Source organism: Trachinotus anak, unplaced genomic scaffold (assembly GCF_046630095.1).
Source record: "Trachinotus anak isolate AG129_WGS33_773 ecotype Australia unplaced genomic scaffold, CSIRO_AGI_Tana_v1 ptg000016l, whole genome shotgun sequence".
NCBI classification, from domain to species: domain Eukaryota; kingdom Metazoa; phylum Chordata; class Actinopteri; order Carangiformes; family Carangidae; genus Trachinotus; species Trachinotus anak.
The window spans coordinates 12,968,657-12,992,780 of record NW_027273867.1 but is presented as its reverse complement, the minus strand read 5'-3'; the positions used below and the strand labels follow the sequence as shown (position 1 = coordinate 12,992,780).

The 24,124-nt window shown below is 42.5% G+C and overlaps 1 protein-coding gene across 2 annotated transcripts; it reads left to right on the top strand.

The window, feature by feature from the left end:
- The first annotated feature begins 734 nt into the window (after positions 1-734).
- On the top strand, positions 735-23,594 carry pum1 (pumilio RNA-binding family member 1). Of its 2 annotated transcripts, none has more exons than XM_071500243.1 (23): positions 735-870; positions 4,292-4,464; positions 6,547-6,669; positions 7,168-7,236; positions 8,651-8,753; positions 10,176-10,369; positions 10,764-10,936; positions 11,734-11,998; positions 12,361-12,454; positions 13,184-13,282; positions 13,421-13,563; positions 13,990-14,128; positions 14,354-14,488; positions 14,896-15,195; positions 15,384-15,626; positions 17,312-17,582; positions 18,784-18,913; positions 19,188-19,322; positions 20,093-20,230; positions 21,304-21,429; positions 21,646-21,767; positions 21,935-22,127; positions 22,680-23,594. In XM_071500243.1, the coding sequence occupies exons 2-23, from the start codon at positions 4,303-4,305 to the stop codon at positions 22,809-22,811; spliced, it is 3,489 nt and encodes a 1,162-aa protein (XP_071356344.1). In that variant the 5' UTR covers positions 735-870; positions 4,292-4,302; the 3' UTR covers positions 22,812-23,594. The 2 variants fall into 2 exon arrangements, with proteins under 2 accessions (XP_071356344.1, XP_071356343.1); XM_071500242.1 differs by having other exon boundaries at positions 8,648-8,753.
- Positions 23,595-24,124: the final 530 nt, after the last annotated feature.

Below are 24,124 nucleotides of genomic sequence, written 5' to 3'. Positions count from 1 at the left end.
CATATGAGTATGACCTTATGTGCGTTTTTTATAGGCTGCACTTCAGGCTGTTTAATCCAGTATGACTGAACCATAAAGGTATGTTTATACGCCTGTCCTATAAATTTACATGTCATTACCATAGATTTATTTAAAGGGCAGCCATGATCTACTGTATCCACATTACGTCATCCACACACCGGTTCATGACTTCATGACTCTCCGGTCTGCAGCTGGAGCTCGGGGTCACCGCTGGCACATTTCCAAACAGCCCCCGGGGTGTTTTTGTCATGTGTCGGTCGCTCCTCTTTTTCACACCGTCCACACACTGACCGTGTGGCGCAGCACGTTGCCATGGCTGCCAAGCGCCCCGTTACCGTAGAGACCCCGGTACATTGTGTACAGTCCGCTCCCAGAAATCACTTTCTATATCCCCATATAATCGAGGAGAATGACACCATTAACATTTTTTTTTTTATTGTAAGTGCCATTGATATCGTGTGTTAAAATTTCAGTGTATTTTTCTGATATTTATTTTACTGCAATTTATTAATTTCTTGTAGTTTATTTTAGTGACATCCGCCTTATGGCTGGTGGGGGGGGAAATAAAAAAAAAAAATCCTCCATTGACAAATATGTGAATGATGTCAAAATTAAATATGCTATAAAGACACCACACCACGGTGCACACAGATAACAAAGGGACCGGTCCGGTATGACCCTCCCTCCCCTCCCGGTTGGCGCAATGAACCGCACGCTGCCTCTCATCCCTTCCCATCATGCAGCGCTCTTGCCTGCTCCTCCGTCGAGCCGCCATGTTGTCGGAGTGAAAGCCTGGGGTGTCAGAGAGAAACTGGGGCCGAAATCCGCGACCATCCACCCTCTCCGCCGGTGAGTATCGTCGGTTTCGCGGTCGCGGTGGCAGGGGACATTGTTTATCTGTGCATCGGTGCCGGTATTGTTGCTGCGGAAGCTCCGAGAGGGTTTATGCGGGAGTATTTTGTGAGGCTGAGGCGACTGCCTCCGTTTCTGCTGCCTGCCTCCTTCCTCCCGTTGTGTCGGTCTTCCGCTCCAGACAGCTCACGGGCCTTTGTTAGCATCCGCGTCACGGAGACCTGTGGGGCTGCAGGCTCGTCCGACAGACGGAGACCCCCGGGTGTTCACTAACAACAAGATTATGATTTAATGACACCGCCGCCGCCGTTAAAACATTGCGCGGACCCCGTGTTTGGCCACCGGTTCTCCCGGGCTGAGCTTGTGTCGGCAGGCCGTGTTATTGTTGGTGGACATGGGCAGTGAACCCTCCATAACAGATCCGAGGCTCGGCGTGAGTGGACGCAGATGCAGTGAAAATGAAACCCCCGGTAACTGTCGCGACCCGTTTCCCGGAGCATCTACACGCTCCCCTTCTTGTTGGTGTCATGTCTGCTCGGGGGGAAATATTTGGTCTGTGTTGAGACACCTAACGTTATCTCCTGCTAGCTGCAGGTTGCCTGCTCGTATTGTCACACCCCTGTCTGTGCCCGGTATGCGGTGGATTGATCCCCGGTATTGAATAATGATTAACCCAGTTAGATCATGGAGCAGAGTGCCTGTTTCCGGGTGCTGAGTTCAACTTGTAGCACAACAAGCCGTGTGCGCTTCGCTTTAGGGAATGGCCACACGGTTGTGGATTTCCGGGTGTTTCTCTACCTGATTTCGAGCTGTGGCAGAGGAATAAAGAGCTAACATCCCCTTGTTGCTGAATGAAGGGTGGAAAAAGAAAACAAACACAAGACTGTGTGTGTGTGTGAATGATCAGTTGGCAAGCAAGGTTTGTTTTTATGCTTTGGGACTGGTCAGCCCGTGTTTTTTGTCTGCATGGAGGGGGTGTGTTGCACAGTGGTTTCAGCAGACTTGAAAGAAAGCTGCATGTGTTTGAGGATCCATAGTGTCAGACTGTCTCTTGCAAAGGTAATTACTGTATGTGGCTCGGTGTAAAAAGAACCGCTTGTAATTTCCTCATGGCCTGTAGGGACACTAATGTGAAACTGGTAATTTTAACAGAGATTAGAACTTGTTGGATAAGGAGAGGCTGTAAAATACAAATTATATCCCTCTAACTGCTGAAAACCCCCAGAGGTTGTTGTGCCCACTGCTGACCACGACCACCACACAGACTGAGCCTTACACATTGCATATTTCCTGGGTTTATCACTGCACAGATGATGACAGCAGCTGATTATATACCCTGGTTATATGACAGAGCCACTGTGACCTTTTCAAAGGGAGAACCACCAGCTTGCCTCCATTTCTTTGTAAATAAAGTCAGGAGCCTCCCCAGTGCAAACTTAGGAGCATAATGTTACTCTTTAATTTGTTCCATTTACATAATACACTCATACAGATACACTTAACAAAAAACAATTCTGTCTAATACAATTAATAACGGTTAATTATGTTTTAGAGGTGTAAATGAAACTTAATTTAAACTTTTGGAGGCAGTAGTTTGTGGTGGTGTTACACTGTATTGTTACACTGAGAGCTGTTTTTAATATTTGCATCCAGTTTAAGAGACACCTCTCAGTATAGTACAGTGCAACTCAAAAGCACCACAAACTACGGCAACCATTAAGTCGAATAAACACCTCTCTTCGACAGTTTACCTTCACGAAAGTAAGACTTATCACAGCACCGATGAAAATTACATATTAAACTGGCAGATGAGAGTGTACTGTATCAGCTACAATGGTGTGAACTTCTATGACCAGTAGCAGTGATCTGCAACCATGTCCCACCTAAAACCATGTCCGCACATGGTTTTATAACAACCAAATTCCTGTGGGTAGAACACCTTGAACAACACAAGTGTAACTAAGCAGTGACCCTAGACTGTATGTAGATCATTAGGATACATTTCTTAGTGCTATTTAGGGATGTATAATATGGAGATGTTTTACAACATTCCTGTGAAGTGAACTTTTTTATCTTTGTGGTCTGTTTGATTGGAGTTGAAAGCAGCAGGTTTGGCTCTGCAGGCTGCCAATTTACCCCAAGAATGTTTGACCTACAGTGTGATTAATATAAGTGCTGTCCCTCGTGTGGCTGTAACCTACAAACTTTATCATGTGCTTTGGGTTATTAGAGTGATTTATCTAATTGGGTTAGTTTGGTGTTTACATTAATTTCTATTTAATTAGTGCTGTGCTATATGCAGATCTACAGTCAAACTAGACATTACACCAGTTAATCTGACAAATTAGACCATATTTAACCAAATGAGGGTTGTTAGAACGGTGATCTGCTGTAGTGATAAGTTGGGATGAATGCATCTGCACTCTGCTATGACAGTCTTGGATACTGCTGCTCAGAGGGAACACTGTTCACTATACTACACTGTGCAGTCTACACTCAGTTGTATGTTTTATTTGGTAGACCCATCTAAAATGAATACATCAGCCTTGTATTACTGTTAAAGTTTATTTTTTGTTGAGGCTATTTTAGAGAGGTCTTGACTCAGTTTTTATGGTTATTTTTTAGGCTGTAGTTTGTGGTGTAGTTGAAATTTATTTCTATTATACTCCCACTGATACAAATTGAATGGACAAAGTTTTAGAAACACCTTTTAACCTCCGTGAAGTTTGGATTGATTTCAGTGGAGTTGCATGAGATGACATTTTAACTGGGTGCAGCAAAGAAACTGGCAACTGAGTGTGGAAAACCAAGTCAAGCAACAATCTTTGGTAAAATAATTAAGCACCTCTGGTTTGGCCTGAGGGAAGTCCCTGTCCTGTTATCAACTGACTACGATATGAGCTCCGGTCACACAAGGTGTATGTGTGTTTATGCTGTCGGATGGATATGTGTATTGACTTATAGAAGAGCAACACTGGCTCTAAACTTTGATCATAAACCATTTATAATAGCAAAATGACAGGCAAATGATTAGACGAGCAACTTGTTTTACTCCATATATTGTTTGCTGTCACTACAGTTTTTATGAAGTAAGGTTGTAGAACATGCATCTTTTTTTCTTGTTATAATACCAGGACACTGGTACAGACGCTTAAAAAGTTATCTGTGCATGTGTTTTTGAGGGATATAGTTACAGAAGCTTTCTTAAACTGACTTGCTTTATTACTCTGACTTGATTATGTTCTTAACAACAGAGCATTAGTTTTAGGTCGGTATACCTAATAAACTGGCAACTGAGCATGAGGTCTCCATTCAGATTGAGTAAATTATGGTGAATCCAGTTTATCAAACTTTTGTTTAACATATTGATCCAATATGCCGTTGTTTGCATGTGACAGATGTATTTCTCTCTGGACAGGCTGTGGTGGAATGAGCAGTGTGTGTGTGTTGAAGAGGAAAGCAGTGCTCTGGCAGGATTCATTCAGCCCCCACCATAGAACTACATCTCCCAGCATGCCCGTGGTGCTGAGCAGCGGAGGACATGCCCCTCCAACTGGGCAGACCCCTCAGGCCACACCCCCCAGCCAGCAGGTAATACCCACCACATTTACACCATTACGTGTTTCATTAATTCGTGGAGAGATGCGTCTGTCATCACCAAACATCTCACTGTGATCTTCCAGTCTGTGTTATTGGTCCTTTAGCACTATAGATGTTATAGTGCTGTTTGCACCAGTAGTAGGTCAGCTGGAGACTTTGTTGACATTGTTCAACAAAGTTTGTTAAAATTGTGTGTCTGGAAATATAACCAACATACTTTGATATTTGCAGTAGAAACAACTGTGGCTATTAGCGAAAGTGATTCAAAGACAGACCAGAAAGCATTTCCCCCACGGCACCTGCTGATTCAGATTGGAACAAAGCAACATTGCTGTGAATATGAGACCTTGCTTGGTCAAAGTGAGTCTTGACTGAGTAAAACTAATGACTGCTGACTCTAATCGTCCATTTTTTAGATTTATTATAAAAGTGTTACGCATATTTTCATGTTACATCCAATTTGAGAAATGAAGATTTAATTTTCTTGAGTTGATTATGACAGTAAAATGTCAGTGCAAACACAATGAGGTTCAGCTGAATGAGTAGTTAATTAATGGATGAATCAGTTAACTGACAAAAATTGATGGTTACTTTTTAATTTTGAACTTTTCACAGATATGAGAATTTGTTGCTGCTTTTTCTGTTTCATATAATTGTAAGATGATTGATTTTATGTGTTTTTAATTTTCTTTTTTCAAACGGTTAAATGAGTAGTATGAAGTCGAGGGCTAGTCTCTTGGGCTAATATATGTATTTTCAAAATAATTATTCTTTGCACTTAACTGACTATGAATTGGTCAAATTGAAAAATGACTAACTAGTGTGGAAATTGTTTATTGCAGCTACAGGAAGTTACAGTAATAATTACCTAATAATCAGCTTCAAATCTCTGTCTCTTTATCATCTCAGGTAGTAGAGCTGCTGATGTGAAGTGGAATAGCTTTTAGCTTATTCAGAGTAGCTGTTAGCCAGGCAAGCTAGCCCTGCTGTTTAGTGTAATACATGCTGCTACACTATAATGTGTTTAAAAAAAAAAAAAAAAAAAGTTAATGTAGTTGTTTGGCAGTCTAAAATGTGACTGTACTTTAATAGGCCTGTATACTGTAATGTCTCTACCTCAGCAGTGCAGTTGTATGTGAGAGGTACCACAATAGGCTCATCAGTTCATTGGCAGTACTTTAAGGTTAGTATTTTTCATGACTAATCTTGGAAGAAAAAATAGGTCCATCTGATAAGTAACAATTTAGGCTGATTGAATGACTTGTTGGACTTGTCCCTCTGCACGCTATGTGTGTTCAGCAAATGACCAAGCCCAGTTGTTTCCAGTACATGTTGACTGGCTCTTTGATGACAGCATCTTGTGGGGAATTTCGTGTTTACCCTCAAAATGGGTGAGAGAGGAAGTCAGCATAAGCTTTGCCAATGAAAAGAAACTGCTGCCTCCTATTTGGACGTAGTTGAGAGGATGTGGTTCTAAATACCTCAACCTACGGTGCTCTTGTGCTGATGATGATGAATTTTGAAAATAATAAATTTAGACTTTTTTCCTTTTAAATGTGTTGCGATAAGGTTGAAAAAGGCGTTTGGGTGAATTGTTTACTGTGACCTGGCAGAAAACCTCAGATTATTTCCACCTGGATTTTAATGTCTTTACTTTGTTGTCCAGCAGATGAATTACTCCACTATTAATAGAGAACTAAAAGAACTGTAGTCATCCCATATTCTGCTACTAGACTAAAAAGAATGGGCTTTTTTATAGCAGCACAGTTGCACATGCTGTAATCATTAAATCATTTCATTGTGTTTAGTTGTTGGTACTTCTAATATTTCTGCCTTACATTCAGTTGCAACGTATTGATGTTTATTTGTATGTTTGACTGGTATTTTAAGTGTAAGCATGCTCAAGTCTGTGTGTATGTATATTCCCTTCCTGTGCTTTTTTTTTCTTGCACTTTTGGTTGATTCTTTCTTAGAGGCAACTATACCTGCATGTCTCCAGTTGTTGCCCAGATACACTCTGCTTGTTACTGTTGCCAGTAATTTTAGGATAATGTGCATGTGTGTGTCTCCAAGGGTGTGGCGGGTGCTGGACGTTCCCAGGATGATGCCATGGTAGACTATTTCTTCCAGCGGCAGCACGGTGAACAGCCTGGCAAACATCGCTGGCCCACTGGAGACAACATCCATGACAGCCAGGTGTGTGTGTGTGTGTGTGTGTGTGGGTGTGTGTGTGTGTGTGTTGCAAAACATAGACACTATTGCAGCACTGGTACTGTTATTGTATCATGTCATATTTGCTATTGTTTACTCATATTCTTATATAAAAATAAAATCATGCCGTAGACATTGAAATGGCTACATTCTTTGCCTGCAAAATACCTGGGGGGGTCAAGTGGGGGTCAAGGGGAAACAAATATTTTCATAGTTTCGCTTCCAAGTTTCAATTTAAACTTCAAGAATAAAGTGCAGGTTTTAATTAAGCCAGTTTGAACAATCTTAAAACTTTTAGTTCTAATTTCAGTTGCTTTAATGTTTGGAGAAAATCATTAATGAAGTTCACACTAATTATAGTATAACTATAGTATACTACTCATAGTAATTAACATAGGTAATTAAAGGTTAGTTCATGTTTGTAAATAGTACAGAACACAAAGTGTCCTGCTTTTCGTGTCTCACTGGGCTCTCTGTCTGCAGGTGCGGTCCATGGACGAACTCAACCATGACTTTCAGGCTTTGGCTCTGGAGGGACGCGCCATGGGAGAGGTGAGACATCAGAGCTGATAGTTTTCTAGAATAAGGTGACTTATGTGACTGTAGCTTAAATACCTCTCCTAATGTAGTATTTGGACAGAGGTCGCTCAAGACATGTCAGTACAGTTTGGGTGTTGAAATTTGGATTAAAATGATGCTGTATGTCAATACTTGACATAAAGTGGCTGTCCTGTATTTTTTCACTCGGGCACCTGGCTGATCTGATACATGATGGATTACCGACAGGGTCAAATTTCTTCTTCTAAGGAAGAAGAAATGGATCATTTGCTAGGTGAAAAGCTGTTGAGCCAAAAGGGGTGTCGACTCGTATTTGCACTGTTTCTCCAGAACGAAAGCTCGGATAAATGAGAAAAGACTTAGCAGAGATGCTTTTTAATTAGAGCTGGCTGAACTGGCTCTTGGCATTCATTAAATACAATCTACACTCACTAACTCTGTGAATGTTGGACCAGTGCCTGCAGTTAGTTTTGGCTTGTGATGTACGTTAGATTTTGTAAGTCTTTTGTTTGTTTTTTGTGAGTGTTCTAGTGTTTCTTATTGTACAGTTGTGGACAGCAATAGATTTTTCATTTAAAGAGTAACACTACATGACATTATTATTTTCATTTAGAAATAAACATTTTTAAAGCAGCAGATCAGTGTCAATTGATTTTCAGATTTTAAGTCCCTGTGCAACCAAGAGTTGTTTCCTGTTGCCAGAAGATACTGATCACAGTGGTTTACAGAAGCAACGTCTTTTTATAGCGAGAAAGATCCTGACTGCAATAGAAAGTGAAAAGAGATATGGAGAGAAACACAAATGAGGTGCTGGAGGCTCTTTATAGTAGGTCCTAACAGAAGTCTGTACCTAGTCAAAAGTTTAAGGATGTTTTAAAATAGAAAAAATGAGCATTTACCCTTTTATTGTTGCCCTTAGACACTGGCTTCAATTGCCACCGTTTGTTAGTTAGCTTTTTTTAATGACTCAGTTAGAATGCCCTGTACTTGTTGGTTTGGGGTTCGGTCAGGGGTCAGGGTACTCCAACAGAAACGTGCATTTCTAGAAATTGAATTGCAGCACTGATTGCTTGATACTAAAAAAAAAGTTGCCAAAATAAAAGCAAATGACAGTCTGACGGTATAATGTTTGTAAGTTTTGAGGACATTTCAGGACACTCAGATCACCAGTTACATATATAATTTTGTTTTGCTCATCCTTCCATGTGCTTGTAATAAAAGATGGGAGGGTTAGGTGAGAGAGGACATGACATGCAGCAAAGGGCCCAGGCTAGATTTGAACCAGGGCCCTTGCAGTAAGGACTGAGCCTTGGTGTTATGTGCTCTACCAGGTGCGCGACTGAGGCACCCCCTGTGTAACCATTTTTACCTTATATATTTTCCATTTTCTCCTGTGTCTCTGCAGCAGCTGCTAACTGGTAAGAAGTTCTGGGAGACAGATGACTCTGGGAAGGATGGACCAAAAGGAATCTTCCTGGACCAGTGGAGGGACAGTGCATGGGGTGCCTCAGGTACACACCAGTCTGGTCTCCATTTGTGCTACGGTGGCAAACAGCAGGGTGTTATGAAAGCAGGAACTTTGTGAAACATAGCAGTTTTTTATTTTTCACAAGCACATCAAGACAACGCCAGAACACTCACTGTCTAATGTTTGAAATTTTATATTTAGATTCCTCTCAGGCTCAAAAGCTGATGTCAAAGTGAAATCACCCTGATATTCTCCCAGATGATGATGATGATGTTATTTGAGATTTCTGCTGTATCATGTCAGCACAGTGCAATTATTTCTGTAGGCATGATGACAAAAGAAATATCCCTTCATTTCTGAAGAAGTCCAACACCTTCCTTTGTTGTGGAGAAACTGAGGGTGAAGACCTCATTTGCAGATTAAAATGCTTCTGGTAGTGATATTGTGCATTAGGCAAACTATTTCTTGGACTTTGCTTGCAGGACAATACAAATCATGTTTTTCTAAAACTGTTGGCATGTAATCTGCATTTGGCCTCATTGTTGATGATGTATAGCTTCATGTCACATACAACATCCCATGAAATGAGTCTGACATACACTAAGCTCTCGTAGAAGACGAGGAAATCCTCTCAAAAATAGACACTCAGTGACCCCCTTTTTTAGACACACTTGTACAATCTGATGCATTTCAATACGACAGCCTGGCTGCAAATTCTACCTTTACAAAGTTTATAACGTTCAGTTTTTGTTGACTTTGTTGGTGTGTAACTTCAATTATGCGTTTTATAATTGAGGTTGTAGTTATAGGTGGTCTTGCGCTGGACTACATTATAAGTTGTTTGTATTTTTTGTCCTTCCCTTTTACAGACATGAGAGGGGCAGAATCTTAGAAACATCTCTCATTGTTATACAGTCCAGTACAACACCATCAATAACTATGACCTCAAGCCTAAACCATATAATGTGATTAATAACTTTGTGTTAGTGTCAACAAACACTTAGTGTTATAGGCATTATAAAAGTAGACTTTATGGCAAAACCCTTGGAATGGATTGTATCAGATTGTACAGATGTTTCAAATAAAGTGGCCACCCAAAAGTGAGCTGAGAGTGTATATCTTAGCTCACAATGGGGAAAAAAAGAAAGAAATCTCAATCGAGGCAATTCAATTAAACCCCCACCATTGAAGTGTGCAATGCAGCCTGAAGTGGTGGAGGCGTCTCCCTGTAAAATCTTCCCAGTAAATACATGCTGACTTTAATGGGATGAAATTTTAACGGCTCAATATGCAGTTATTGGTCTGTGTGATAAGTACTTGTGAAGTTCAAAAAAACCTTGACATTGTCCTGTTAATGGTGCTAATGTGATATGCTATCACTTTCATGCTTGACCAGTTTGTGGAGCAAATGTTGTTTTCCCCTGTGCATGAGTGTTATTTAACAGTCCCTGTTGCGCTCATTCAGATCACTCGGTGTCTCAGCCAATCATGGTGTCCCGTCGGCCAGGGCAGGGTTTCCATGGCGGAGGTGAAGTCGGGGTGGGCTCGGTGATGTCACCACGGTCTGAGAGTGGAGGGTTGGGGGTTAGCATGGTGGAGTACGTCCTCTCCTCCTCACCAGCCGACAAACTGGATTCCTGCCTCCGAAAAGGACCCTATGTAGGTCTCAAAGTATTCTCTCTTTTTCTGTCCATCAATAACATCACAGTCTGTCATCACTCGTGTGTTGCACGTTTACGTTTCCTGTAATCAGTTTCATTCTCTTCTGCATGGCAGTTTTCCTTATCATAATGATCTTGACTTTTCACGTAACTCCCTCGATAACCTTGATTTCACACCTCATCTTCCATTCTGCTCTCGCTGTTTTTCCCTTGACAGCCAGTGGTTGTCAGATTGGGACAAGTGTGGTTTCTCACGTTGTCCATATCAATCCGTCCTCCTCTCTCTGTAGCTTTTGTGTGTTTACCATCTATCACTGTCATGTTGTCAGCACTTCTCCATATCTGTTTTTCACTGTAGCGGTAATATTTATTGTCTCCCGCTCATCACACAGGGGCAGAGGGATGGAGAGGTGGAGGAGGAGAAGAGGGAGAAGCCAAAGGCAACGTTTGAGGGAGAGAAACTGAAAGAGTTGACAGAGAGTGAAGCTGATGTCATCAGCGATGTCATCAACCCCAATGGGCTGCCTGTGCAGAACGGCCTTGACGTGGATGTCAAAGAGTTCGGGTAGGACTGAGCAGGGCTCTTAACTATTTTCACCACCCACTCAGAACTGTGAACCAGAAGGTGGACAATTCTGAATTTAAAGTCTATGTTTTTCTGTGTTATTAGTTAGAATTTTTCAAAGTGACCTTTAAGATGAATAAAAAAATAACACAAATGACACACTTGAAAATTTGTTCTGGCAACGTGGGACCCTATTTGTAACCCTGTATAATGTCAACTAAAATATGCAAAATTATGTTGGTAGATTTCTGCATTTAGGTACAACTAGATTCATTATTTTGCGAAACATACTAACATAAAAACCTCTTATTGGGAATCATGAGAAGGTTTCAGAGCGACAGAGCTGTGAGAGCGAGAGTTGCCGGTCCTGCTTTACATACAGCGAGAAACTTAGAGGACTGAGAGCAGTTTCTGTTTCACACATGTGTCTAAGATGGAGGAGCAGGTCTGCTCACTTTAAAGGCAAACACTGGCTTCTGACTCGATAGCTGACAGTCGGTACCTGTGGTGTCATTTGTGTGAGTGTGTGTGTGTATTGTCAACAAGGTTTAGTGAGAACTTTGTGTGCTATACAAAACATACACTCAGTTTCTTTTTCATCTTAATGTCACCAGGGTTTTTTTTTTCTTGCCCCAAAATTAATTTCCATCCTCCCTGAACCTATTTTTATTGGCCCTAGGATAGTTGGAGGTCCTGTTAGCTCCAGACACACGGACACACATGCATGGCTTGTTGGAGAACTGCTTATCTTGCCTCCAGATGTAAACTCAACAACTTCTCCTTTCTCAACCTTGCAGTCGTCCCCCAGGCAACATGCCGGCCCCTGGCCCCGAGGGTGACCTGCTTGGGGGTCCCGGGGGTGTGGGGGCTGAGGGCCTGACACCCCTGGGAGGTGGTGGAGGCCCCAAGCCCCCTGAAGACTTCTCTGGTGTAGAACAGGGTGGTGTCACCATGGACCAAATGGAGTCAGTGATGGAGCCACTTCAGTTTGACTACAACTCCCAGATGCCCATGGACTCAGCGCCCACTGTCGGTCTGTTTGATTACACTAACCAGCAGCAGGTAAGAGAAAGTAGCGTAAAGCCTTCGTTGAGCTCTCAAATGCCCTGTTCATATCTGGTATTCACATCTGTCTCAGGTGATCCAATCACATGTGGCCATATTCTTTTAGCAGTGTGAACACAAGTGCATTCTGGGCCACAGTAAAGGACCGCTGAACACAGTTTCATCATGAACCAAACATTTTGTACTATTTCAATTGACTAAAACTTTATTTAATTGTAGAGCAAAGTACAATGATTCGCCCAACCCCTCTTAGTCCACTTTTGATCAGATCACCCGAGACGCTTGTTAAGACTGAACAGGGTCGGAGAGACTCTGCTCCGGTGCGTTCAGATGCGACTTACCTGTTGTTCTGTGTGCAGCTGTTTCAGAGAAACAACGCCCTAGCAGTGCAGCAGTTAACAGCAGCCCAGCAGCAGCAGTATGCCTTGGCAGCAGCACAGCAGCCTCACATTGGTAAGAGTGTGTGTGAATATACACACGCACAGGCATTTGAGCATTAGAACTCAATGTAAACTTAACATTTGTTATTTGAGATGTACGTTATGTTTCATTTGGCACATTATCTGACAGCGTGCTCTGACATAAATTAAAGGATAACAGTGGTACAGTAATGATGGGAATGCAATAGATCACCTCATACCACTATGCACCACTATGCACTGTTTTACAGCAGAATGTTGTACATAAAGTGCAACATGATTTTACACAGCACCCCATATAATCTAAAACATTTATTTGAAAGTTTAAAAAAAACTTAACTGAAGCTGAATTTTCAAATCAAAATGAATACTTATATTTTCACATAAGTACCATAAACTGGTCAGATTTACAGGATTCTTTTTACAGTCATTGGTCAGTATCAGTGATTAAACAGCAGTGGCACCAGGGGTGTTGACTGGTTTTTCATTTTGGAGCAAAAGGACACAGTAGTTACAAAACACTACATGTTGTTGCACTCCCATGGTAACTAATTAATGTGGAATTAAAATTTCTCAGATTTACTCAAAGGCAAGTACTGCTGAACAAGCCTAAAGAATCTTTAAGAAACATTTTTACAGGGGGGTGATAGGATAGTGCCCAAACCTAGTTGAAACTTCGTTCCAGAAGTTTCTATGACTTAACTCCATGTATTATGTAAAACCTTGTTGCTGTGGTTCACCTTTTCCCTCCATGTGTTGTCAGGTTTGGCCCCAGCATTTGTGCCCAATCCTTACATCATCAGTGCTGCACCACCTGGGACAGACCCGTACGCAGCCGGCCTAGCAGCAGCAGCTACGCTTGGTAAGACATTCTTATTTTGAAACAGACCCTGAGCTCTATAAAGATGTTGAATGGCTGTTGGAACCATTTAAAAACATGCACACACACAGACACAGTAGTCCTATCTCACCAGTATTTTGCATATTTGTTTGCGTCAAGGTCCGGCAGTGATGCCTCCCCAGTACTATGGTGTGACCCCCTGGGGGGTCTACCCTGCCAACCTTTTCCAGCAGCAAGCTGCTGCAGCCAACAGCTCGGCCAATCAGCAGGCAGCAGGCCAGGGCCAGCAGAACCAACAGCAGGTCAGTCAGGCGCTCGCCAAAGAAGTGGCATGCTGAATGCCAGTGGCTCAAGATGTTTCTGTCAGAGCTCTCCTTATGTGCCAACTGAAATGTGCATCCAGCCTTACTGCTGCTCTACTTGGATCTATTAACAGAAAACTCTTTGTGCACTGTAGATAATGAGCCAGTCAGCAGGAGACCGCTGTTTGTTATTTACTTATGCTAATGTTAGGAATGTCCTCTCATCCTGACAATTTATTACATGCCACCCTGCATCTCAGTGTGTAGGCACGTTCTTGTAAACATAAAGCTGAACTTAAATCTACAGTGAACAGCACGATCTCTACTTTGCAACAGACTGAAAGATTTTGGAGCTTCCCTTTTGTATAAATTCACAGCATTGGTAATGGCAGCTCTGATATATCTCGTTTCTCTGTCTTTGTAAAGGTGATGCGTGCTGGGGGCAGCCAGCGACCTCTGACCCCCAGCCAAGGTCAGCAGGGTCAGCAGAATGACCAGCTGGTTGCAGCAGCAGCAGTCAACTCAGCCCTGGCCTTTGGGCAGGGGTTAGCGGCAGGAGTTCCTGGTGAGTATGACAACTGTAAACTGGTTTTATTACTTTGGCAAAACTCCCAACACACCCAATTACATTTGCTATTACAGCACGGTTGCCTATGAAAACTGATGCTGAAATTAAACAAAAAACAGCCCACAACCCACACATCTACACAATAGTCTAGAGAAAACACTGCACGCCACACTCGATTTAGATACTTTCTGAATGTCCCTTTTGTTGCCATCCTTTTCTCAGGGTACCCAGTCTTGGCCCCTGCAGCCTACTATGATCAGACAGGGGCCCTTGTGGTCAACACTGGAGCTAGGAGTGGCCCTGTCCGCCTCATGGCCCCTGCCTCTGTCATCATATCTCCTTCTGCAGCACAAGCAGGTAACACAGTAATGCACGTAAAGCCACGGTGAGGAGTCGGTTTTTCACGCTAGAGAACAGGACAAAGATTGAGTGTCATGCACACAAACCAAAGGATTACACATTGTGGTCTTTAAAAACACTTTCTGAATGTTCCATCTAACCAGAACGTGCAATTAAAAGATTATGAGACTGTATCTTCAGGTGTAGTCTTTATTTTTACAGGGAGTTCCCATGAGTCAGTGTGTTCAGTATCAAGGGAAGTTAGGGTTTACATCAATACTGGCATTTAAGTGAAGAATTGTTAGTGATGTTCAAAGATTTGTATGATTATTTACTCAGTGTTGGAAAGATACAATAAACTGAGCTAGAAGGAGAACACTCCTCTCACTGTACCCTCTCCTCTCCTGCTGTTTCTCCTCTTCCAGTTGCAGCAGCAGCAGCATCTGCAGGTGGTGCCAATGGTGGTCTTGGCGGTGGGGCCAATGGTCCATTCCGTGCCATGACGTCCCAGCAGCCTCAGCAGCAGGGTGGCCCTGGTGGCGCTCTGGGAGGGAGCTCCTTCTATGGATCCTCCTCCCTCAGCTCCTCCTCCCAGAGCTCCTCTCTTTTCTCACAGGGCTCTGCCCAGCCTGGACCCGGGTCTGCCTCCTTGGGCTTCAGCCAGCCTGCCTCCTCCTCCCTCGGTGCCACTCTGGGGGCCACGCTGGGAGGCTTTGGCACTGCAGGTAAGAAAACATCTGCTGTCAGAGTGGTGAGCTGAGGTTTTCTGGTGTTTCATAGTTTTAGATTATATATAAGTGGCTTACACTAAAACCTAGCTGTTAATAGTTTAACAGAAAAGAACAGTTCTTCTTGTTTCACAATACCTGTAAATTGGACAGATGATCTAATTTATGTCTTTGTCTCCCTCTAGTGGCCAACTCAAGTGGTGGCAGTGGGTCCAGACGGGACTCCCTGACAGGCAACAATGAGCTGTACAAACGCACGCCCTCCAGCCTCACCCCCATCGGCCATGGAGGCTTCTATAACGGCACCTTGGGCTTCAGTCCTTCCCCTGGCCCTGTGGGCATGCCCCTGCCTAACCAGGGCCCCTCCCATTCCCTCACACCCCCACCTTCCCTGTCCAATCACAGCTCCTCGTCCAACCTCAATCTTGGTAAGTGTTGTTTTTTGATTTAAGTGATTGATAACCCCTTGAAAAGCTTTTTTGATGATTGAATCTGTGGAAACTGTGTAGTTTAGTCAGACAACAGTTAAAAAAAAAGATTAAATGCCAAAATATATAATATCAGTTAATGTTCTGCATTTTAAATGAGCAAGATAGGTTTTTAGCTGTGATGTGTTGGACACACCTACAGTACAAATATCCATGAGCCTGACTACTTCAGTTTATTGAGGCTTAATTCATATTGTGTTTTTGATTCTATTCAGGACATTGACCTAAATAAGGTCACATATTATATTTGGAAGGTATTTTACAAGTTTACATCCATAAATGTAATTTTTCATTGTTAGAAAATGCTTGTTTGTGCCCTTCAGTCTTAATTTCCCAAAAGTGTAATGTTCACATATCTATTTTTTATCTTAACATTTATGCAGTTAAGTTTTCAAAATCAACATACTAAATGTTTCCAGTCTAGCGCACAATAAATTACTCTTGTGATTAACAAGATTTTCCAAACCTTAAGACTAAAATGTGAAGCAGGTTTGTACTGCAGCGCATTTTGAAGGGTTAATTACCTGCAGAGACTTTTGTTGGTTCCTGGGTGTTCACCTTGATTGACAGTTGGCAGACTGAAGTGTAATGCAAACATTCAACTCCAGAGTGAAGAAGAAGAAACAACAATCAAACACACTGATGGAGCCAAGTTGAGGCATTATAGTGTCTGTGAGAGATTACCTAGATTTGGCAATTTTCAGTTTCAATTTGGAGGTGTCATACTATACATAAACACACTGCAGTAAATGGCACCTTTTTTGAAGGGACGAAAGCGAGCTGTGATGTGTTCAGACACAAACTGCAAAATCTATATATTCTGTCTAGTTGTAAATCAGGCTCCAGCAGCAAAACCGAAGACAAGTATTTATCTACCACCTGCTACAGATGTTACATGAGAATACTTAAGTTTTATATATGTGTGTGTAAGGCATTTAATGTCATTAACAAAGAAACCAAACTAGAAAACCTGCAACAAGAACTACTGAGAAGCTCATCAGTTTTGTTAGTCACAACAAAGGTGAAATTTTATTTGGTTTTTGAGACAACAGTTTGTGGTGTCACTTATTTGATGGGAATACATTTATGGCCAAAAGAAAAGTATCTTTTCTCAATGAAACTCAGCTTCATGTTTTAGGCAGTGCTGCCATCCAGTGCCGTGTCTCTGTGCTGCAGAGATAAAATGTAATTTTTATGATACTGTCTGAAGATTTTAGTACTGCAGTGTCATCGTTTTAAAAAAAAAAAAAAGCTCCACATTCAAGTCACCATTACACCACTATTTTGTTTTCAATGCAGTAAGACAGAAATTTAAGTTTGTGCTTTTAACATATTGTATGTACAATGGACCCCAAAAAAGCTTATTTAAAATTACAGTCTACAAGTAGGACTTGTTTTTGCCACTATATTACATTCACCTCCCCACCACTCTGGATACATGCATATATGGGAGCAAAATTTATTCCATATTGTTCTTTTAAAAAAGAGATGCATGAATTGGTTTTATGGTCATCGTTCTTGGCTCAGACATTGTATTTCAGCACTATTTACTATCATTTTGTAGTTTTTCTTGAGTCTGTTTGACTTTGTAAGACTCGTCTCCCGGTTTTCTCTGACCCCCACAGGAGGCCTGACCAATGGCAGTGGCCGTTTCATCTCTGCTGCCCCAGGAGCGGAGGCCAAGTACCGCAGCGCTGCCAGCTCAGGCTCCTCCCTCTTTTCACCCAGCAGCCAGCTGTTCCCGTCGTCACGGCTACGCTATGGCATGTCCGATGTGATGCCGTCTGGTCGGAGCCGCCTGCTGGAGGACTTCAGGAACAACCGCTACCCTAACCTGCAGCTCCGAGACATCGCCGGCCACATCATGGAGTTCAGCCAGGACCAGCACGGCAGCAGGTGCACACACACACAAATATCACTCCAGCTTGAAATGCACAAGACAAAGTTGAAAACAGTGAATCAAAATGCACTGATGAATCGTCACCAAGTCAATCCCACATACAAACAATTTCTCTCTGTATGCAAATTAAGTGCTTACAAAGCTTGATGAGCAACCCTGGAAGTATATTGTTCGACCCAGTGACAGTCTGACCTCTAAGGCAGCGCTGGGTAACAGCTGTGGTTAAGGTCATAGTTGAGCGCTGGATCAAAGTTACTTTTATGTTCACTACACAATGGGAACAGGCCAAACTTGCTAATGCTTAAAGGCAACAGCCCTCAGGACATTCCTGTGTGTGTACTGCCTCCTCCACAGACATCTGTATACTGTCATACTTCAGGTTCATGCTCAGTTTATGCTGGTGTAGACCGTGAACAGGCATGAGGGTGTAAACACAGTGAATGTGAGATGAATATTTCAGACACTGACTCCTTTTACAAACAGTTTGGTCTATGTTTTGTTGCTGCTCGAACCCGTATATCCTCAAGTATTTTTTATTGATAGCAGAACAAACGTTGATCTCTTACCAGATGGTAAAAGATATGTTCTAATTTGGGGGCAGGGGCCCTGGAGGCCACTCTGGGGTCCTCGTTTCTGGGTCTGTCTGGGTTGAACCAGCAGTGCCTCAAATGCAGACTTTTCCACTGAAATGATCTATTAATACACCATGACGTCCAGTCTGCACATTCCCAACATTTTCTTTCTGCAGTCTCTTCAGCATCGCTTTCCGTTTTATCTCTGCTTTTTTGCCTGGCATCCATCACCTCACCTCACAGGCTGCTTGGTTCCTTCAGCTCCCTCTTTGTGTTTTCTCCACCCTGAATTTCATTTTGTCTGACTGTTCCCTCAGGTTAAAGATATAGGAGCAGCTCTCTCTCTCTCTCTCTGTCTCTGTTCATCTGTCTCACTTTATTGCTCTCTCACTCTCTGATGTGTTTATTTGTCTTTGTCTTCGACTTCATCCAAACTTTGTAAATCCCCTTTATATACTTAGTGGGTTTAAGGAGCGCAGGCTGCACACTGTCTCCTGAGGCTTGTATACATTGCAAAAGCTAATGAAAATGAAGAATAACAAAACAAGTGCAAAAGGTATCTGTGGAACTTAATATAAAAGATATCTGTGGTTAATGCAATGCTTATCCTCTCTGTGTCTTAAAGGTTCATCCAGCTGAAACTGGAACGAGCCAGTTCAGCAGAACGCCAACTTGTCTTCAGTGAGATACTGCAGGCTGCCTACCAGCTTATGGTGGACGTCTTTGGAAATTATGTCATCCAGAAGTTCTTTGAGGTGTGTATGAGGAGCAGGTCATTATCACCAAAATTGTTGCTATGTGTTAATTGGGTCACTAAGATTGAATTCATAGAAAAATCTGAATTTGTAGTTATTCTCTCATACTACACTTGATTCTTACTGGGGCCTTTGTGAATGTGTCACATACATGGTATTGTATCATGTATTATCAAATGGATTAGAGGATTTACAGAATTATCTTGTGTGTGTGTGTGTGTGTGTGTGTGTGTGTATGTGTGTGTGTGTGTGTGTGTGTGTGTGTGTGTTTTAGTTTGGCAGCCTGGACCAGAAGCTGGCTCTGGCAGAGAGGATCCGAGGTCATGTGCTGTCTCTGGCCCTGCAGATGTACGGCTGCAGGGTCATTCAGAAAGCTCTGGAGTTCATCCCCTCGGATCAGCAGGTTATTGTAAGTACACTGGTTCTCATTGGAATGTATGAGTGTGTAGACAAGGGGAACAGACTGGACCTTTGCCCTGAAATGACCTTAATAAAACACAATCTGCCATAACCCTGCTTTGATTTGGTTGTTCCACTCAGTAATAAAGTTGCAAAGTATCCCAGTGTCCCAATTTCAAAGCTTAACTACTATCTATGTTACCATAATTCTCTCGTGAATGAGAATGCATTGCGTATTTGTACTTGTATAGCAGAGTGCTGCATTGATAAAGAGGTGCACTTCTCACACTGAAATGGCATTATTCATCTACACTATGGGTTTTATGTTGGAGCTGCCTCGTGTAGCAGCAGGTTCCTCGCAGGCGCTCTATCATCAGCAGTGAATGAGGCTAATGATACCAAAGTTTATATTCATGTTGGACTGCAGGTGTTAAGATAAGTGTAGCTGTATATCAGCAGCAAATAATTTAGCTTAAATTCTGTGGTTTTTGGAAAAGGTGTTTGTGTGTGTGTGTGTGTGTGTGTGTGTGCGTGAGTGTGTTAGAGAAGGCATGAAGGTATCCATCTCTCCTTAATGGACCTCAATAAATTTCTTTAGGCCAACTGTTAAAGCTGAGTGTTACTTGTTGGGCTGTGAGCTACTGTGAGAAATGAAGGAGAGTTTGGAAAATGCTTTCAGGCAATATTTGATTCCTCACAAACAATTACATGTCCCTCTCTACATTCTGCCTCCCTCATGCTCTGCTCTCCTCCACCTTCTCCTTCTCCTCCTCCCTGCAGAGTGAGATGGTGCGGGAGCTGGATGGCCATGTGTTGAAGTGCGTGAAGGACCAGAATGGTAACCACGTGGTGCAGAAGTGTATCGAGTGTGTCCAGCCTCACGCGCTGCACTTCATCATAGACGCCTTTAAGGGACAGGTGGGTCCCCTCTGTGCGTGCGCGCGCACACATTTTTTCCACGTTCAATCACTGAAGCCTGCCTGCCTGGCTGACATCCACATACACACACTCTCCAGTGTGCACACACACTGTCACTGCCTTGAGGCAGCAAGCATATTGTCACCGCCAAAGTACAGAGACATGCATACTCAATCCTTTCCAGGGATGGGGTATGTTGCCTTGGCAACAGAAACCTCAGCCCAGTGGCAACAGCCATCTCGTATCCACCAGCTAAATGTTACATTAGCATAAAGTGTTAAAAGGAGGATTTCATGCATGCTCCTTTTGTTAAATACAAATGAAACATTTCACTTTCGAGATTCCACTCAGGATGTTAAATCTCACTGATGTGTTTTGCTTCTCACACATTTGCAGGTTGTGTAGCTGCATGTTTTCAACTTGATGGGTCAGATTTGTTTGTGTAGCTGTAAGCATGTCAGGAATTTGCTTTCACCTTCCCTGCAGGGAAGGGCTGGGTGTGCGGAAGTATGCCTATGATCATTTGGTCCTATAACCCAAGGGACTCTCTGCTCCATGATGGTGGAAAGTTTGACCAAAGCTACATTAGTGTTATGTTAAACCTCTTAACACACCCACATTTATATGCACAAAAATAATGTAGCCAAAATGAAAAGGTTACTGTTCATCAATATATTTGATTACAGTCATAATCCTGGTCTCCTATAAAAGACAGACCTGAAGTTAAAGAGGCACAAATATGGTAGAAATGTAAGGTTTGTTTTGCCTTACCTATAGTAATGGTACCTTCTTTTTCTGTGGAAAACACCGAATGCACTAAAATGCACAGATTGACTACTGAGACTTGTAACTTTCGAACAATATATAATGTGTCAAAGCTGTGACAAGACTGAGTGCAGCACAGACCAGAACACACATAAGGTAGTTCCACCAAGGCCAAAGCCTCGTACGGGTGGGATGATGTATTTTAAAAGGTTAAGTTACTGAGCTTCAGGACCACTTGGTGTGTGTGTGTGTGTGTGTGTGTGTGTGTGTGTAATGACTAACAATGTATAATTATATATGTCTCTCAGGTTTTTGCCCTCTCCACTCACCCTTATGGCTGCCGAGTCATCCAGCGCATTCTCGAACACTGCCTTCCTGAACAGACGCTGCCTATTCTAGAGGAGCTCCATCAACACACAGAGCAGCTAGTGCAGGTAACACACACACACACACAAACTAGCACTCACTGCTGTCTTTTCACTCCCACCAGTTATGTTTTTCAGAATAATTACACCTCAAGTTGGCTTATATAAAGCTCTTCTCAGAGCCTCCAGATTTTTGAAGTTGGCTGTGTTTGATGTGACGTCAGAAGCACCAGCTGTCCTCATCACGTTTTAGTTAAATGTGTCTGTGTGGTTTGTTTTATTTAGGACCAGTATGGCAATTATGTGATCCAGCACGTTTTGGAGCACGGCCGAGCTGAGGATAAGAGCAAGATAGTGGCGGAGATCAGAGGCAATGTACTGGGGCTCAGCCAGCACAAGTTTGCCAGGTAAAACCCAACACAAACACTAGGTTTCCGTTTTTTCTTCCCTCCTTCTTCGAAAAAGATTTTCCTTTGTTTCTCCACATTTACAGCCAGACTTGGAACTGGGTTTTCATTTCCCCTTCTTATCATTTAAACTTACGTAAATGCCCACCCCTTCTTTCTTTGTCCAGTAATGTGGTGGAGAAGTGTGTGACCCATGCGTCGCGGGCAGAACGGGCGGTACTGATAGACGAAGTGTGCAGCCTGACTGAGGGCCCCCACAGTGCCTTATACACCATGATGAAGGACCAGTACGCCAACTATGTGGTGCAGAAAATGATCGACGTGGCTGAGCCCACCCAGCGCAAGATCGTAATGCACAAGGTAGGTGGAGAGACAGCGGTCACATGTCATCACATGTATTGGCATGATCAGTTGTGGTCAGCCTTTTTAATGTGAAGTATCGCAAGAGGAGTTTTCAGGCGGACTCGCCAATCTTGCAGTAAATGTCCCAGTAACCATGAGATAGAAGGAATGAGAACACAATCAAATGTATTATGGAGTTAATGTTAAGTGAGGATTCAAAAGATTTGAAAACTTTTGAAAGTGAAGTCATGTAAAAAATCGTTTCAGCACTGAATGCTCAAAAAAACCATGAAGATGTACGTGAAATGGAAGAAAAAAAAAAACAAAACAAAAAAAAAACAGTATGTGTCCGTCAACCCAACCCCTCTGTCACATCAATAGGCTCGTACTCAGGTCACCGGTTTCCAAGGCAACGACACAGAAACTGACTTAGGCTGATGTAATCATTGGGTGTTTCTGTTTGATGTTGACAAAAAAAAACCTTTATTTTTGTTGAAGGGAAAACAAATGAAAAATGGTGCGTTTGAAAAGTCAAACACGTCAAATATCTGTGTTCCTGTCTCTGTACAGATCCGGCCCCACATCTCCACGCTGAGGAAGTATACCTATGGAAAACACATCCTGGCCAAGCTGGAGAAGTACTACATGAAGAACGGTGTTGACCTGGGTCCGCTCTGCGGCCCACCTAACGGCATCATGTAAACCCCCCCCCCCCCCCCAACTCACCCTCCTAAAGGAGTCATGTCTGCCAGCCCCACCCTCCTGTCCTTGTCCTTCAGGCATCATGCCCAATTTCCCCTCCAAATCCTACTCACCGAGGACATTGAGTACCCCTCGTACCCCTGTTTCCATGACAACCCTTCGGGAGGAGCCTGTTGCTACAGGCAGCCTTAGTTTTTGTCAGATTTTGTCGCTCCTCCCCCACCCGAGCCCACTGAGGGAGGGAGGGTGGGAGGGCAGGGAGTGGAGAGAGAGGTGAGACCTGTTCTGTTCATCGCTCCACTCCCTTCATTTTTTTTTTTCTCTTTCATTTTCCTCTGTTCATCGTTTCTGATAAACTGAAAAATCATTTCACTTTTTGCTACTGCTGCATACACAATCCTAGTGTCCCCTCCTCCTCCCATCCTAGCTATTTACCACTATGAGATGGAACGAGTATTTAATTTGTCTGACGTCACAGAATCATAGACGAATACACACACATGCCATCAGCTAACCAGCAGACAGATCATTTAGCATGGGAGATTCGTTTTCTGGTCTTGCTTCTATAAATATAACGTGTATACTTGGTGTAGACCTTTGCATATATATATAAATATATATATAAAACTTTGTAGTTTTTCTGGTTTTTGATGTTGAATCTGTATCTATAATGTATCCTAGTAGTGACCACATACTTCTGACTGTATAATTGTACATTTGTAAACCCTTGTAATGTAAAAGTGCTTTACCACCCTTTTTGGTATGAGAAGAAAAAAAAAAAAAGCTCACTCTGAAAAAAAATCTTAGAAAAAAACCTGTGCATTTCAGTGTATATTCTCACCTCCTTGGTTGTGACATATGAGTTGTTGTATATTGTAAATTGTAATATCAAATTTTTGTTTTGAAAAGCCCTTTCTATACAGCGTAGTACTTGTACAAAGATTCGCCACGCTTGGTTTTATCTTTATCTTGTCACTGCTTAACTTAAGACGTTGATCTCCCACTGACTCCCAATTGGACACGTTCTGTTAGACTTAGTGGTGTCTTCTGGTTTATGTTGAAGGTTTTTTTTTTTCTTTTTTTTGGACCTTTTTTTTTTTTTTTTTTTTAAAGAATCTTTTTTTTAAGAATGCATTACCCCATGAAATGTGTCATGTGTATGGGTATGCTGGCTGGGTGGGAGAAGTAACTTTTACTCATTTAAACCCCCCCAAACCCCTTGAGTATCCATGACTGTTTTCAGGGGTAAACCCATGGATTGTACAGAGGATATACTTGTGTTTTTTGACATTTCTCTAGTGCTGTAAGTGCTG